The 17,575-nt window shown below is 40.8% G+C and overlaps 1 protein-coding gene across 1 annotated transcript in view; it reads right to left on the bottom strand.

Moving 5' to 3' along the window:
* magi2a (membrane associated guanylate kinase, WW and PDZ domain containing 2a) overlaps nucleotides 1-17,575 on the bottom strand; it is a 725,408-nt gene that overhangs the window by 664,404 nt on the left and 43,429 nt on the right. The window contains exon 2 of the mRNA XM_078235593.1: nucleotides 6,154-6,201. Within this exon, the coding sequence (XP_078091719.1) occupies nucleotides 6,154-6,201 (48 nt within the window). The remainder of the gene's footprint in view (nucleotides 1-6,153; nucleotides 6,202-17,575) is intronic.

Here is a 17,575-nt window from a genome sequence, read left to right as displayed (position 1 = left end):
CACTCTACATTCAATCTTAAATGCTTAACATTCCCTATACTGTCAGATTGCTTGTCCAAATTCATAAACAAGCCATAATTTCCTCCAATAAATTATTTTGGTACTTGCTGCAAACCCCTACCACTAACTTCACTCCAATTTCCCATGTGCCGTCTCAAGCTAAAGCAGGCCATTCTCAATCTCTACATTCTCTTCAACCTTGAACTGAACTTCCAGACCCATGCACCCTCCCTCATGAACAGCATTTATTTCTACCTCTAACGTTGCCTGTTTCTGCCTAGCTGCTCCTAAAATTTTCAGACATGCCTTAATTATCCTCAGCCTCATTTACTTCAATGCTTTCCTGGCTAGTTTCCTATCCTCCATAAACTTCAGGTATACAAATCTCATGCTTGTATCATTTCCTACAGCTCTCCCCACTTGTCCATCACCTCTATTCGCATTGAGCAATATTGATTCTTTGTCCCCCTTTCCCATAAATTTAAAATGATCATTGTGGTTATATCTTTCTATGGCATCTTTATTTCTGTAACAATCTCCTTGTTTACAAGCTTCTCTTTCTCCACACAGAGAGAAGTGAGAGAGTGTGAGAAGAGGAATGAGGCCATTAATAGCAAGAGAGTGCAAGAAGAGCAGCAGGGTGATTAATAGTGAGTGTGAGAAGAGCAGTGGGGTCATTATCAGTGAGAGACTGTGAAAGGAGTAGCATAGCCATTAACAGTGTGAAATTGCACGAGGAACACCAGGGTCATTAACAGTGAGAGTGTGTGAGAGGAGCAAGGCCATTAACAGCAGAGGGTTCAAGAGGAGCAGTGGGGCCTTTAATAACAGTAAGAAGGTTAACAACACCAGGTTAAAGTCCAACAGGTTTATTTGGTAGCAAAAGCCACACAAGCTTTCGGAGCCCCAAGCCGGGGTTCCGAAAGCTTGTGTGGCTTTTGCTACCAAATAAACCTGTTGGACTTTAACCTGGTGTTGTTAAACTTCTTACTGTGTTTACCCCAGTCCAACGCCAGCATCTCCACATCATGCCGTCAATAACAACAGAGCAAGAAGCACAAAAGGGCCATTATCAGTGAGAAGAGTAGTGCAGCCGTTAACAGCGCGAAACTGCAACAGAAACAGCGAGAACATAAGAAATAAAAGCAGAGTAAACCGCATGAAACAATGAATCTTCTTCACCATACAATACAATTATGCTGATCATGGGCCTCAACCCCATTTTCCCACCACTTTCTATATCACTTTTAAAAGAGTGAGACCACTAATGTTAGTAGATCTTGATACTATGAATAAAACATTACAATTCATAAAATACCACTATTGAAAGGCAAAAGAGAAAAATACTCACCACTTACCGTATTCCGTGTGGTCTCACACTTTGCTTATTACTCTCTCCCCTTGCTGTGTTTTACAGACGCCTCTCACTGTTAATGGCCCCGCTGTCCCTCTGGCATGTTTTTGCTGTTAATGGCCGCTGCTTCTCTTGCAGTTTCATGCTGTTAATGACTGGGCTACTCTTCTCGCACTCTCTCGCTATTAACGGCCCCACTGCTCCTCTTGAACTCTCTGCTGTTAATGGCCTTGCTCCTCTCACACTCTTTCATTGTTAATGACCCTGCTGCTCCTCTTGCAATTTCACACTATTAATGGCTATGCTACTCCTCTCACGGCCTCTCGCTGATAATGGCCCCACTGCTCTTCTCACACACTCACTATTAATCACCCTGCTTCTCTTCTCACACTCTTTCGCTATTAATGGCCCTGCTGATCCTCTTGCACTCTCCTGCTGTTATTGGCCTCTTGTGTATGCCCTATGGTCCTTCACATAGGTGACTATAACTTCAATGGATGATTGATTCCTCATCTCAGGAATTTCCACCCTAAACCACTCTGCAGGACACTGCCCTTCTTCAAGATTCTCCTCTCTGCCCTGAATTTTGGTTATTCCTTCTAATCTTTCCTTCTTCGGCTTGGAGTCCATTTTCTTTCTTTATCATTGAATCTCACAACACAAAAGGCCATTCAGATAACTGCTTGTGAATGATTTTCAGATGTTTTCCTATGCTCAAGATGCAGATTGATTTGTGCAAATTAAAATAACACACGTTTTTTGTGCTTTGAGGCATTGCAGCACTGACAACTTCTGTTAAAATTGGGAAGGCAGTGGCACAGTAGTATTGTCACTGGATTAGTAACCCAGAGACCGAGAAGATCTGGGTACCAAGGTTCAAATCTCACCACGGCAGATGGTGATATTTGAGTTCAATAAAAATTTGGAATTAGAAGTCTAATGATAACCATGAAACCATTGTGAATTGTCGTAAAAACCCATCTGGCTCACTGATGTCCTTTAGGGAAGGAAATCTGCCGTCTTTAGCTGGTCTAGCCTATATGTGACTCTCAAATGCCCTCTGAAATGGAGGGCAGTTAGGGATGGGCAATAAATGCTGGGCCAATCAGCGGTACTCACATCCTGTAAATGATTTTCTTTTAATGGCTAACTCTGTACAAGATCTTAATTTTCATATAGTACTGCTTTGCGGCACGGTGGCACAGTGGTTAGCATTGCTGCCTCACAGCGCCAGGGACCCAGGTTCGATTCCAGCCTCGGTCACTGTCTGTGTGGAGTCTGCACTTTCTCCCTGTGTCTGCATTGGGTTTCCTCCGGGTGCTCAGGTTTCCTCCCACAGTCCAAAGATGTGCGGGTTAGGTGAATTGACCATGCTAAATTGACCCTAGTGTCAGGGTATTAGTGGGGTAAATGGGGCCTGGGTGGGATTGTGGTCGGTGCAGACTCGATGGGCCGAATGGGCTCCTTCTGCATTATAGGATTTTATGATTGCAGGAAGAAATCTACTTGACAGTAGTGCAAAAGGGTCAATACAATCAAAATAAAATTATGTAAGCAAAATTCGTATTAGAGTACTTTTGAATTAGCAGTTGGTGTTTTATTTTACCTTTTATGCATTCCTCAGGTGAAATGCAACTGGAATTTAGTCATTATGAGCTTGAGTTGCTTCCACCTTTGAAGTTGATTCCAAAGGTTGCACCTTTGAAATCAATTTCATTTTGAGAAGAGAGAGAAAGTGGGTGAATGAGTATACTTGCAAAAAAACTTTGGGCATTAATGGAATTAAATATACAAAGTTGTGTATGCACTGCACAATGGGGGCCAATGAGCCAGCCCATTATAGGAGTTTTCCATTATCTTTCACTTAATTAAATCATAGCTACCAATATTTTCAAACTATTTGAAAAAGTATGGTGTTATCATTCATGGATACAATGGCAACCGAACTTATGAACATTTTCAATTTATACTGCCTCTTCACATACACTTCCAAAATGCATTAACATTCACAGCATTAACTTTATGCCTGCCATGTGTTTGTCTAAGATAGGGTACCAGGTCAGGAATCGCAAGGTATATTATGAAGTCAGGCTAGATCCCAACCATATTATATTTTGGCATTAGTGTGAGGATAAGATCTTGATTCCAGGCATGAATTTACTGACAAACTAGGAAGCTTTTATCAAATCAAACTTTATTTAACAACAGTTTAACTATAACAAATGTATTAGCTTAACCTTTAACAATCAAACAATACTTAAACATGACAAGATACAAGTCTTAACTGCTAGCCAATCACTATGAATTCCAATTCAAGCACTATTCCTCTTATAGACTTAAACCCCTCTTTTAAAAATCAGTTAGCAAAACACAGGCTTACGTGCTTGCACTTAGGTTTTGGAGCTTTTAGACAATCTCTAGAGAGAGACAGCAACAGGGAGACACATCTTGCTTCTTTCAGAACCAGGCAGTAACTGCTTGAAAGAAAAACTATGGGCGATTCTCCCAAAAGAATAGCGGGCAAATAATATTAAAATACGCATTTGAATATACAGCGCCACGCTGATTTCTAGCACTCAGACTCGTGGAGCACTGGCACCCAGTGGGAAGCCCGCTAAACAGCCTCCACTTGAGTCTCCCGGCCCACTGCACTGCTGGGAGAATTGCCCCCTATGCTTTTACCTGCAAGCTTAGCTCTTCCCATTACACACATGACTCTGCCCCTTGTCAATCAATCTAGTCAAAACTCTACTCTGAAAACCCCAGGAGAGGCACAAGTAAACATAAATGCTTTCGCTCAGCTTAAAACAAACACTCCAGGTCTAAAATGAGTACTCACTCTGGTGCTCTCAGTTACCAATTTAAAGATTTTGCTAGACAAATCGGCACCTTGCAAAACAGACCTGAATTCTAAACATACCCCCCTTACTAGAAACATGATACACATATATTTCTTAAGCACAGTATCATCACAGTCTAGGCCCTCCTGAAGTATGCTTCAGGATAGGGTGTGTAAGTACAGCAACTCACGCCTCTACATGGATTTCAATTCCAAATTTATCATGAAGGTACCAATATAACATTGCTTGTGGAAAAGCAGAGAAAGCTAGACAGCAACTTCCAGATTTTCATGTTTAACTGTATATGTGCAGACATCTGGAAATTGTTGTCCATTATAACAATGTGTGGTTAGCCATACCATTATTCATAATGCAAAATTTGGGCCAGTGATATCAGCCGTGCTGTAAGAAAGCAAGCAATACATGAAATTTGATGTAATACTCTAACAGATTCTAGGATCTCACTTCATAGGGAGCCACAGACATGTACATCTCCTGGTATTGTGTGTCAAAACATAAATGAAACTCCAAAATCCCTACCTATTATACAGTTGCCACAATTATTCTCCCACCCAAGTGTCGAAAGATGTCACAGCTAACCAAGGAAATATAGTCATTCTATAAAACATTGTTTTGATTAATATATATCAACAGAACTCACAAATACATCAAAACATAGAAGGGAATTCACAAGACACTATGCATTGTATGCGTCACACCCTGGTGTCCAATGAACAGAATGTAATGACTTCCCGAAGTATTTTCAAAACCGGTGCATCAAATTACTTTCTGAAAGATCACTTGCCTTATATCCTGAATTTACCAATACAAAAGTTTGGTCTACTCTTTAGAACCAGATTTAATTGGAGACTGGTTCGGTTTCTCTGTTCCCTTGTTGGAAAACAGAAGTTGGTAACAGCTACATGTAACCCCCTGCTGACCACTATATGGGGCTACTAGTTAAATATTCAATCAACAGGATCCCGAATTCCTAGCGGTTGATGTTGATTTGGCTAATTCCCTGTTTACCCATAAACGTCAGTACTGTAATCGGAATATCAAAAATAAATTTAACAAATATCATTAACAGACATAAAACAGTGAGCTCTGATCTATAACCGTTGGGGCCCATCCATTGGTGCACACATGGGGAAACTCATCCTCAGTAACACATTTGTAGATACTGTTCCAGTTGGACTGTATAGTCCCCACCAGTTACTCACGACACCCACACACAGTCCAGGAGAGACACACGTGTGGAAGATGATGCCGCAGGAGGCAGAGGTGCTGCGAGCTATCCGTGCAGCAACGTAGGTCAAGTGCGCTGAAGGCTGTCCTCCTCGGCGGTAATGAAAAGAACAGGCAGGGGAACGCCTGGCTGCCTCTCACTCCAAACCGAATTCTCACTGCCTGGAAAAAGCTCTCTCTCTGCACACTCCCTCTTCAGCTCTGCCTCTTCAGCTCTGCAGCTGCTTCACTTCCTGGCGCCTTTTTTTCCTCCCGCCCCCAGAGCAATCCCATTGGCCCAGCCCACATCATTCAACCAACAGCATCCTGTTCACAGCACCCGCCCGGCAAACAGGACACTGAAACCCACAAGGGACAAAGAACACTGGTAAATGTCTTCCCCACAAATTTTCCTCAGTCCCTTACATACATATTCTAAAAGATACACAATTATTAAAGTATATAAATTAAGCTAGCTAAAAGAAGTCCAGACCAAACTTTGAAATTATGGAATGTTTAATATTATATTCACATGTAGTAAGCACGTCAAGGATCTATTGGATACACGCAAAAATGTCTTCTAAAATTTTGAAGTTGAATTGAAACTAGAATTTTAAAATATAATTTTCCTACAGCACATGCCAAACACACCGTACCAGAGCACTTCAGCTACAGCAGAATGGTTCAGTATCTGTGTTTTTGAATGATGGGTGAATAACAGAAACTACCTACCTTGGAGGGTCTTCTTCATTCTTCTAATGATATGCATCTTCCACACACCTAAGAAAAATAACCTAGGTTGATGATTTTCTGCTGAGCATGCATATATAAGTATCATGAGAAACTTGCCAACAGATGGGGCAGAAGCATATGATCTCATACTCACAGAATGCCCTAAGAGCTGCATCAATGCTGATTCATTTTGATCTGGAGCAAGGAACTGAAATAAACTACTTCGCATTTAGACCCACCCCCTCTATCCCACCCAAACCTCCACTCCTAAACTAGACCGCTGTTGGTTGTTAATTTAGGATCAGTTGGTAGTACTTTTGGATCTGATTCATCAGGTTCCAGGTTGAAGTCCCACTTGAGTTTGAGCACAAAAATCAAGGCTGACTCTCCCAAGCAGCACTGAGAAATGCTGACTTTCCGATAAGATGTTAAACCAAGGCCCCATTCGCCTGCTTAAGTGGAGGTAAAAGATCCCATGGCACTATTTTGAAGAAAAGCAGGGAAATTATACCTGTGCCCTGGCCGATATTTATCCCTCAATCAGCATCATAAAAATAGCTTACCTGGACATTATCACATGGCTGTTTGGGAGGATTACTGTGTATAAATTGATTGTTATGTTTCTTACTTTGCAAGAGCGACTATACTTCACAAATACTTCATTGGCTATCAAGAGCTTTGTGACGTTCAGTGATTGCAAAAAGTGCTAAATAAACACAAATCTTTTTTTCTTTATCTTTCTAAGAATGAAGACAAACCTATAAGATACTTAATTTGTCTTGAGTATCAATATTTAGAACCATATCAGGATTGTTCTTCTAGCAGTCATGGATATGGTATCAATTGGAGCTTGATTGAAAGATGCTTATGATCATGCAGCAGTTCCTGGCTATTTAAAAACAATTCTGATGTCATTTAAGTAAATTTCCAAGTCAGAAATAAAATATTTGGAACAACTAAGAGTAACCTGCTCTGAAAACTATATTCAAGCTGAACCACATGGCCATCAGCACACATTCTCATAATGAGGCATGTCATGATCAGAAATACAGTTCAGTGCTTATCACTGACAATCTTAGTGCACACACCTCATTAACAAACGCATTTTACTAAATTTCAATTTCAAACCTTCAGTTATTTAAGATGGCAGCAAAACGTGGCTTGTTTTTAAATCAAGGTAACAACACTTTCACGATTTGAATCTCAAAATATCAAGTTGTGCATGTTAATGCAATTTTACTGAAGAGAAAATATACAGAAGTTCAACCAAATTTATAATTGCAAAAAATTGAATTCCTAACAATTTGCACCTAAACCTCCAGCTTCTGACTGAAAGTCAACAAGAAACTAAATTACATACAGATGCATACACTATTTATCAGATAAATGTTTTTATGTTCCTGCATGTGTGGAAGGAAGAGGAAGAGGTCACACCAATGTTGCTACTGATCTGCAAAAAACCAAAGACAAAAAGTACTATTTCTGTTTCAGATTGGAGTTCTCGGGACAGCATAGACTCAGGAGTTTTGACAAGGGTCACCGGGACTCGAAACGTCAGCTCTTTTCTCTCCTTACAGATGCTGCCAGACCTGCTGAGATTTTCCAGCATTTTCTCTTCTAATGTTTTCCAGCAAGATCATTGACAAAGACCAGTTTTAGATAAAACTGGCAATGGTTTTCCAATAAAAAGAGTCAGAAGAAACAATTCAGACTTGGACCTCAAGTCATGGGTCGGTTTACAGCAGACCACTCCACCACCAATGGAAGTGCGATAAATCTGGCCATTTGAAAAGGGTTTGTAACTTTTGTTAAGATGTACATGAATTTTAAAATGGATTAAAAGCATTCCAACCATTCTAGATTTTTTTTTTACTTGACTGCAACCCTGGGAGCCCTTAGCAAGTTGGAGGCAAGAAAAGAGAAAAAAATTCACAGCCAGTGCGTTGATGGTAATACTAGTCGATTAAAACAACTGGCAGGCTTAAAATATCGTAGAAAACAAGCAAAGTAAGAAAATAAGGGAGGAGGCTGTGTAAAAACAAGTTTACTTACAGAAACTGGGGAGTCTTTTCCAGCTGCGCCTCCGTATGTGGCAGGCTGCTGCATCGGGTCCTCGAACTCAGTGAGAGAGAGAGAGAGAGAGAAACCTGCTTTTGGAAAAGGAACTGCTCAAACAGAAAAATAAATAACACGATAGTAACCAAGATTAAGCAGAATTAAAGCTGAAATCTCCTGGTTTTAAGACAGTTTGATGTTTGTAAAAGAAGAAAAAAATCTTAAAGCTACAGTTCAATCAGAATTTATTTTCAAAGAAACAACAACTGAAATAATACAAATTCAATTGGAAGAGAAAATAAATTAGAGGGGAGGAAAAGTTAAAGAAAGTACTACAACTTAAGAACAGGCAACATGATGATGGGAAAAGGGGGCGCTATGGAACCATATGATGAGACTGTGGAATCATGGAGTACCTATGAAGAGAGATTTCAATATTACCTTGCTGCAAACAGAATACCAGATGAAATTAAAGTAGCAACTTTCCTGAGTGTAATAGGGATGGAAAACCTTCACTCTATTACAAAGTCTTGTCCATCCTGCCAAACCTGGTACAAAAACGTACAAGGAATTGACTAAGACCCTTGAAGAACACTTCTCGCCCAAACCTTTAATCACAGGATCAATAATACTCTAGACAGTACTATGCATCATTAATCATTATACACAGTCAATGAGAAAGTCGATCAGGAGGACATCTATTACTCTTTGATTGTATACAACGTTCAGAAATTTGGCTGTCCTTGACCCTAGAATTAGTATCTGGAACTTCAGTAGACGTTTTTTCTCTTGGAACTAATTTTGCATCATTCTCCCACGGTAAAGTATCATAGACACAATGATCAGATTCAACTCAGTCTTCCAAAGTAGTATTCACAACACTAAGGACTAAAGAAGTTGGTTCTTCTAGAGATAATTTGGAGAAACTAAGTAACTAGTGGGATCCACAGGGATCGGTGCTGGGACCCCAGCTATTCACAATATGAATTAATGATTTGAATGAGGGAACAAAATGTAACATCACAAAGTTTGCAAATGATACCAAGTTGGGCGAGAGGGTTATTATGACAAGGATGCTTCAGCATGATCTGGACAGGTTGGATGAGTGGGCAAATCAATGGCAGATACAGTATAATTTGGATAAATGTAAGGTTATTCATTTTGGAAGCAAAAACAAGAAAGCAGATTACTACCTGAATGGCTGTAAAATGGAGAGTGGAGTGTACAGTGGGACCTGGGTGTCCTTTTGCACCAGTCACTGAAGGTAAGCATGCAGGTGTAGCAGGTGCTAAAGAAGGCAAATGGTTTGTTGGCCTTCATTGCGAAAGGTTGAGTACAGGAGCAGGGAGGTGTTGTTGCAATTATACAGGGCCTTGGTGAAGCCACACCTAGAATATTGTGTGGGGTTTGGTCTCCTTTTCTGAGGAAGAATGTTCTTGCTCTCGAGGGAGTGTGGTGAAGGTTTACCAGGCTGATTCCGGAGATGGCGGCCTGATGTATGAGGAGAGATTGACAAGGTTAGGATTGTTTTCACTGGAGTTCAGACAAATGTGGGGGGGGGGGGGGGGGGGGGGGGCGGAATCTCAAAGAGACTTTAAAAATTCTAACAGGACTAGACAGGGTACATGCAGGGAGGATGTTCCCGATGGTGGAGGAGTCCAGAACCAGGGGTCACAGTCTGAGGATTTGGAGTAGACCATTTAGGACAGAGAAGAAGAGACATTTCTTCACCCAAAGAGTAGTGAGCCTGTGCAGTACTGCCACAAGCAGTAGTTGAAACCAAAATAATGAATGTATTCAAGAGGCGGCTAGATATGGCACTTGGGGTGAAGGGGATCAAAGGTTACGGAGAGAAAGTAGGATTAAGCTGTTGAGTTGGATGATCAGCCATGATCGTGATGAATGGCAGAGCAGGCTCAAAGGGCCAAATGACCTCCTCCTGCTCCCATCTTCTACGTTTCTATGAAATCATTTCAAGATGACAATTCGTCACATGGCATCACCAATTAGTTCATCTTCAGTTTGAACCATGTAAGAAATTAGACCCGTTTTCACTAAAACTACAGCTGGCACCCATTTCTTACTCGTGGCACAATTACGCACTAACACTCAATCTGCTTTTTGAAATGAGTTTTGTTTTGCCCTCGCTTTTGGTTTAGCAACACAAGATTGTTGTTGATGCTCCACTATCTCTGAAGTTCTGGAGACAGTAACAAATCAAATATAGTTCTCAACTTTCTCTATAAGTAGTAATTCAAGTGAACTTTGGGTAGTCATTGGGTAATGTTTCTATAAGATGCCAAAAAACTATTCGTGTGACATGATAACAAACCTTACTCTTTTGAAGCTTTTAAAGGATTCAAGGATTGTTCGAATCTTTCCATTCATTCATTCTGAGCCAACTCAGAATGCCACAAGGAGGACCACCTTTAGGTATTACCCAAGGTAAGGGTCCACCAAATCAGATGGTTATATCCTGACGTGATTCAGAACCATTGTAGATGAAGATTTAGGGGGTGATTTTACCCAAAGAATTTTAGGTGCTAAACGAGCATGAAAATCGGAGAGTTTCGGATCCATTTTTTCGACGAGACAAAAAAAACAAATCTTATGACACTTAGAAATAAAAATGAGGCAAAGTGTGATTCTCGCCAGTAAGGGGAATGCACAGAGTCTGTTCACGCCAGGAAGCCAGCTGCTGATTGCTAGATGCACTATTGTTCATGCGCCCTGATTCACAATCTTAGCAGTTTGAATTAGATAGTTTTTTGTAACCATAGCTATGACTGAAATCCCAGGAGTGACATTTTTACAAGCTTTTATAATCCAGTATTCATTCTGGAATTGAATAATGCTGAACTCCCTTCATGAAAATTTCAGCGGTGAAAAACAATATGTCACTCCCCCCACATCCCCTCGAAAGTACAAAGCACCCTCCTCCCTCCCAGGCTGTTCGCCACCCCCATTCCGCTCCCCCCACCTCGCGGCCACCCTAGTGCAGAGTGCGCAGCTCTCCATGCCCTGCCTCCCCTTCAGGCCCGCCGCCTTCAGGTCCCACCCCTCCCCTTTGGCCCTGCTCAGTGCCTGATGGACAGTGCCAGGGTGCCCACTTGGCAGTGCAAACTCTTGCCCCCAACCACCCAGGAGGCTTCAATGGCCTCCTGTCCCATCGGCAAGGCCATCACGTCTGGTCCCCGTTGGTGGGGGACCAGATGTGATCCTCGCCGGTGAGGACGTTAAGGCAAATGAGCCCGGATGATTGAGTCCTGGGCTCACCAAAATATTTAAACTAGAAAATGATTAAAATCAGTCTCATACGCCCACGGCAATTCAATGCCAGTATCATTGCCAGAGGTGAGAAAGCTAAGGAATGTTTACAGCGATATGTGCCATGGTACAATGAGATCTAGCGTCACAATCAACAGATCCTCATGCCTTGTCAGTCACACTGAAGGTGACAGGGGCTCTCAATTTATATTTTGCCCGATTGTTCCAGGGGTCTGCTGCAGGCCTCTCTGTCAATTCCCAATCAGATGCCCACAGGTGCACAACCGCCATCACAGATACATTCTTTGATCAGGTGGGGGAAGCACATAAACCTTCCCAAGAATATGTCATCACAGATGCAGAGGGTCAAGGGCTTTCCAGACATAGCCGGTTTCCCTCAAGTATAGGGAGTTGTAGACACATCACTACAAGGGTACCAGTTCATCAGCTGGATACTTACATGAAGAGAAAGCTATTCCACTCATTGAATGTCCAGTTGGTGTGGGACCACAACAAGGTGTTCCTGCATGAAAGTGCATGTTTTCCACGAAGGTGCCATGGTGCATTTATACTAAGGAATTCATAGCTTCCTCAGCTTTTCTTGTTCCCAACACAGGCCTGTGGTTGGCTTCTGAGGTTAAAGGGTTGCCCTTAAGGAAGTGGCTGATGACCCCACTGAGGAGGTGGCAGACGAGAGCCTGAAAGGAAGCCAGGCAAAGATGAAGCGGAAGCTTTGTTCATTAAGGATGACGCTGCTATAATAGAGAGATAACCTTAGTTCTGGAAATCAAATAGAAGAATCAGTTTGGGTAGAGATGAGAAATGGTTAAGTGAATAAGTCTCTTGTGAGAGTCGTTTATAGGCCCCCTGAAAGTCCCACACTGCAGGATGGGATATACAGGAAGAAATAATGAGGGCTTGTGGGAAAGGTACAGCGACATTCATGGATAATTTTAATCTACATATGGATTGGAAGAGTCAGATTGGTAGCCTGCATGATGACTTAATTGAGCGTTTTTGGGAAAGTTTCTTAGAGCAGCATATGGTAGAGCCAACCAGACAGCAGGCTATACTAGATCTGGTAATGCAAATGAGACAGGATTAATTAATAAACCCATAATAAAGGCACTCTAGGTAGCAGTGGTCAGAATAGGATTGAATTTCACAGTCAGTTTGAGGGAGAGAGGCAAAGATCTAAGGCTAGCATTTTAAACTTAAATAAGGGCAACAACGAGGCATAAAGACAGAGCTGGCTAAAGTGAATTAGGAAATTAGGTTAAGGGATAAGTCAGTAGAGATGCAGTGGCAGAAATTTAAGGAGATATTTCAGAATACTCAGGAAAGATACATTCCAGTGAGAAAATATGACTCTGAGGGAAGAATGCACCATCCTTGGCTGACTAAGGATTTTAAAATAGTATCAAATTGGAAGTGTTATGGACAGGAGGGGGATTAATTTAAACAGCTCCGATTTCGCCTCTCAATACCCATTCATAAACAGAAATGTAATTTTGATTTCTGATTTCTTCATTCGTATGTGGTAGTGTATTTTCCCTAACCCTTCAGTTTGGTGTGATCTAATTCTTTATTAATAATTCCGCAGCAAACAGAAGATAAGGTAAAATAAGAGGGTTGATTTATTTTAAACACACAAAATGTGGGAAGGGGTTTTGCAATGTTTGCCCCTTTTCATACCCAGACAATAAAAGAAGGAAAAGGGAAAGAAAGGGCTACAGGGCAAGACCAAGATAAAAGTAAGAGTTATAGTTTCTGGTGGGTCCAGGATCTAGAATCAGAAGACCAATGGCATTATCAGGCTAACTGTTGCAGGTGACCTGCCTTTCCAGAAGCAAGGATGTTCACAATTGGAAAAGACACGTAGAAATGAATTAGTCTTGAAGGCATAGACATAGACATTCCAATGTTCTAGTGGTTCACAGTGTAGATGAGGGCCAGGCAATTTACCTAAACAGAGTTCGTTTTGCTGCTACCTGTTAGATGGTTCCAGCAGCTTGTGGAAGTCATGTGAAATACCTCCCACTTCTTCTCCTGGGTGTTGGACAAAGAGTCTATTTTCCTAGATCTGGAATTTTGAGGTGCTTAATCGAGGAGTCAGCCTCCCTTTTGTCCTGTGCAGACCTCTGTTATGCAGACCTCTGCCATAGAAGTGTAAAGGCAGTTGGTGCAGTTCTTTGGAATTTGATTTTCTGCTGCCATAGAGGCCACTCATACCTCTTTAAAGATAGTGAAGTCCTTCTGGTTTCTGAAGATTAGAAATTCCTCTGGTATGAGTCATGGCTACTCAGGGTAATGCTTTTGTTCATTTTAAAAAAATATAGAGCAACCAGGTCAACATATATAGATACATTTTCCTTCCTGTCTTCTGAGTGGGGCAAAGAAAAAGCATACAATTCTGCAAAGATGAGTGGCAGGTCAAAAGATTGGACAGAATATAAAGAAAGTAAAGAATGACTATAAGATTAATGGAGATTGGAGAAAATAGAAAACAAGAGAAAACAAGCTGGATCTATAAAAACAGTAAGTGTTTCTACAGGTATTTAAAAAAGGGAACAATTAGAATCATCTAGAAAGTGAGTCTGAGGAATTAATAATTGAAAATAAGGAAATGATGGATGAATTATCAGATATTTTATTTGTGTCTTGATTGCAAAGGATACAAATAACATCCCAGGAATAATTGTGAATTAGAAGATGAATGGGAGGGAGGAACATAAAACAATTACAATTATCAGGGAATGGATACTAAGAAAATTATTAAAACTAAAAACTAACAAGTCCCCAGATCCTGATGGACTTCATCTTAGTGCCTTAAAAGAAATGGCTGAAGATGCATTGATTTTAATTTTCCAATATTCCCTAGATTTTGGAAAGGTCATATTCAAGGAAGGAAGTTAGTTTAACATCTGTCATAAGGAAATTTATTAAGGGAGTGTTACAGTCCTTGGCCAAACCACTGGTCATGGGGGAAGGTCCAGTTAGGGACCAAAACATTTTGTTTGAAGTAGTAAAGGAACCTGCTTTTGGAACAAAGCCACAAGATTCCATGAGATTTGAACAAACACAATCAGCTTAACTATATAAAGTTAGTCTACTATACACACCTTCCTAACATTCTAAGTTAACATGAAGTACATATGAATTACCAGACAAACTAGTCGGTCACACCACACTGCAGAATAAATCACAGATGCAAGCAAGACAGAGTCCTTTGATGTTTCAAGAACCCACCCAGACATTGGTCCAGCAATCTCACTGAAACTTTGTCTTTATCACGAGTGTTTCCAATCTCCACCTTTGAAGACCATGTCTTTGAATTCTCTCCCCTTCCTCAAACTGACTCAAAAGGACTTGTTCATTATGAGCTCATTCTTTAAAACTTTGCTTCATATTTTAGGGATTTCCAGTCTTCTTTCTAGAATCTAACCACTGGCACAATTCCGGATCTTTAGTTATTCTGAGCAGAACACTGTTCTTTGTTTTTTCTGAGCTTCAATCCTCTAGTTGTACTGAGCAAATACTGCTTGTGGGCTACCCTGCGCTTCTCTGCCCTAGCCCCTTCAACAGCACACAGCCAGTGACCTTCCACTGCCTTCTTAGCTCCCAACAGGCTTCTTCTGAACAGGCTACCGCAGGTTCCTGGGGCTTCACTTAGCCCCCAACTCCTCAGAGCTAACAGTTACAGCTTTTCACTTGCTTCTGACTAACTGAATGACTAAAATTGACCGTCCCTTGAACTGCTCTTCACTGACACTTGACCTGATGCAAGAAACTTATCAACACATTCAGAGTGTGATGTGTCACCTTCGTTACTGGGCAGGATCCATTGCAACAGCATTGGGACTTAAAAGTCACTGTTATGTATTTAAAGTGGTTTCACCTCTTCTGGTAATATCATGTGATCTGTAGTGACATAAGCAGAGGGATTTGCATGCTTTTGTGGCTCATCCATCCTAGACCTGGAATAAGCAACACCTTGTTAATAAACCTGCATTGTGTTTAACTACAACCCACAAGTGTGGCGTGGCACTCATTACTTTTCCCTTTGTGGTAGCTATTGATCAGTATTTAACAAGAAATTGGCAATGAGTTAAAGGAAAAAAATAACTTTTTTGACCGGATTCAAAGAAAATGAAATTCAGCACTTCAGGTTGAAAAGTCGATCGAAGGCATGGAAAAGAACCTCCGATGCAGTTCAGAAAGAAACGGAAACTGTGAATAAGCAAGAGGAAATGAAGCTGCAGAGACCGTGCACGTGGTGAAGCAAAACGGGCTGCGGGAGCAGAAATTGTGGGATCTTAAAAGAGAAGCTACTACTTGTAAAAAAGTGAAAGTTCCAAGAAAAAGGGAAACTGTGACATAGTTAGACAAGGTACTTTTTTGCATTCTGTGAGGTAGAGGGGGAAAACTAAAGAAAGTCTAAAACCTGGGAGCCGATAACAAAAAAAAAGTCATGAAAAGGTAGCACCTTGGATGTTTTTGACGAGAATTGAGAGACTTGGAACTTGTATGAAGAAAGATTCCAATATTATCTCCAAGCAAATCAAGTACCTAAAGGTTGTAACATTTTTCAGTTTAGTAGGATGCAAAGTTTTTACGTTACTACAAAATTTAGTCCATCCAGTGAAGCCAGTAGAGTTAAAACCTATGACAAAACTGACAGAAGTATTAGAGGAGCATAAGCTGCTCACTATTGCAGAAAGATTTAGGTTCCACTGCCGAAGCCAAGAGGAAGGCGAAAGCATTTCACAGTTCATGGCCACCTTACGAAGGCTAGCTAAATATTGCAAATTTGGTGTGAGGCTTGATAATATTCTTTGCAAAAGTTTAGTAAGTGGACTCCAGAATGAAGCTATTCAGAGAAAGCTGCTTATGATATCACCTGATACTTCTTTTCACTTTACCACTGATATTTCACCACTTCTTTTGATACCATCTGATACTTCAGAAACTGTTGAATGAAAACAAAATGCAGATTGCTAGGAAAGAACAGAACTCTAAAAAGAGAGTATTTACTCAAGTAGAACGAATACTAGCAAGAAGCTACACCAATGAAAAACAGGTATCCGCCATTATCCGAGCAAAAACAGGTCCATTAGCTTACACTGTGCAGACGGATGATGAGAGAGTTTGGCAATGTCATTCTGACCAGAAATTAGCCTCAAGTTCAATCACTGAAGCTTCATCAGACATATTTACATCAGAAATGCTAAATAGTGATATATCAGAGACACAGAGATAATTTCAAATGCTGTTTCTCAAGAATCTACAACACTGTTGGAAACCGACATTGAAATAGTTTCACATGAAGAGTTACCAACTGGAAGAAAAAAGGATACTTCAAAGGTCTCGAGTAGCTAAATTCCAAAGTGTCGAGTACAACCGAAAAGAAATAGACGTCCACTTGTGAGACCGTCTTATTACTTGCATACATATGGGAAATAATGGCCCAAAGCAATGTATCTAATGTTTAATTAGGTCTGTTGTTGAAACATTGGGAAAATTGTACTTTGGGGACTAAAGAAGTAAAGGGGGAGGGATGTTATGTATTTAAAGTGGTTGCATCACTTCTGGTATAACGTCACATGATCTGTCATGATGTAAGCAGCAAGTGAGCTTTTGTGGCTCTTCCATCTTAGACCTGGAATAAGCAACACCTTCTGAATAAAACTGTATTGTGTTTTACTATAGCCCACTAACATAGTACCTCATTGCTTTTCCCCTTGTGGCAGCTACCGGTCGAAATGTAACTGGCACAATGTCCAGAGACTGCAAAATTACACAGCACTGACACAATGAATTAAATTCATAACAGAGGTTACAGCAGGGTAATTAAAAAATCTTAATGCAATCAAGCAGAGGCAACATGGTTTTGTAAAAGGGAAATCATATTCTACTAATTTGTTGGATTGAGGAAGTAACTAGCAACATAGATAAGGAGAACCTGTGATTATGCTGTACTTAGATTACACGTCATTTGACAAGGCATAACACCCAAGGTTATTAAGCAAAATAAGAGCTCATGGTGTAGGGGTAACATATTAGCATGGATACAGGATTGTTTAGCTTACAGGAAACAAAG

The sequence above is a fragment of the Mustelus asterias genome, chromosome 19 (assembly GCF_964213995.1).
Source record: "Mustelus asterias chromosome 19, sMusAst1.hap1.1, whole genome shotgun sequence".
Lineage (NCBI taxonomy): Eukaryota > Metazoa > Chordata > Chondrichthyes > Carcharhiniformes > Triakidae > Mustelus > Mustelus asterias.
Note: the sequence above shows the minus strand (reverse complement) of the source record. Positions and strands in the feature narration are given on the sequence as shown.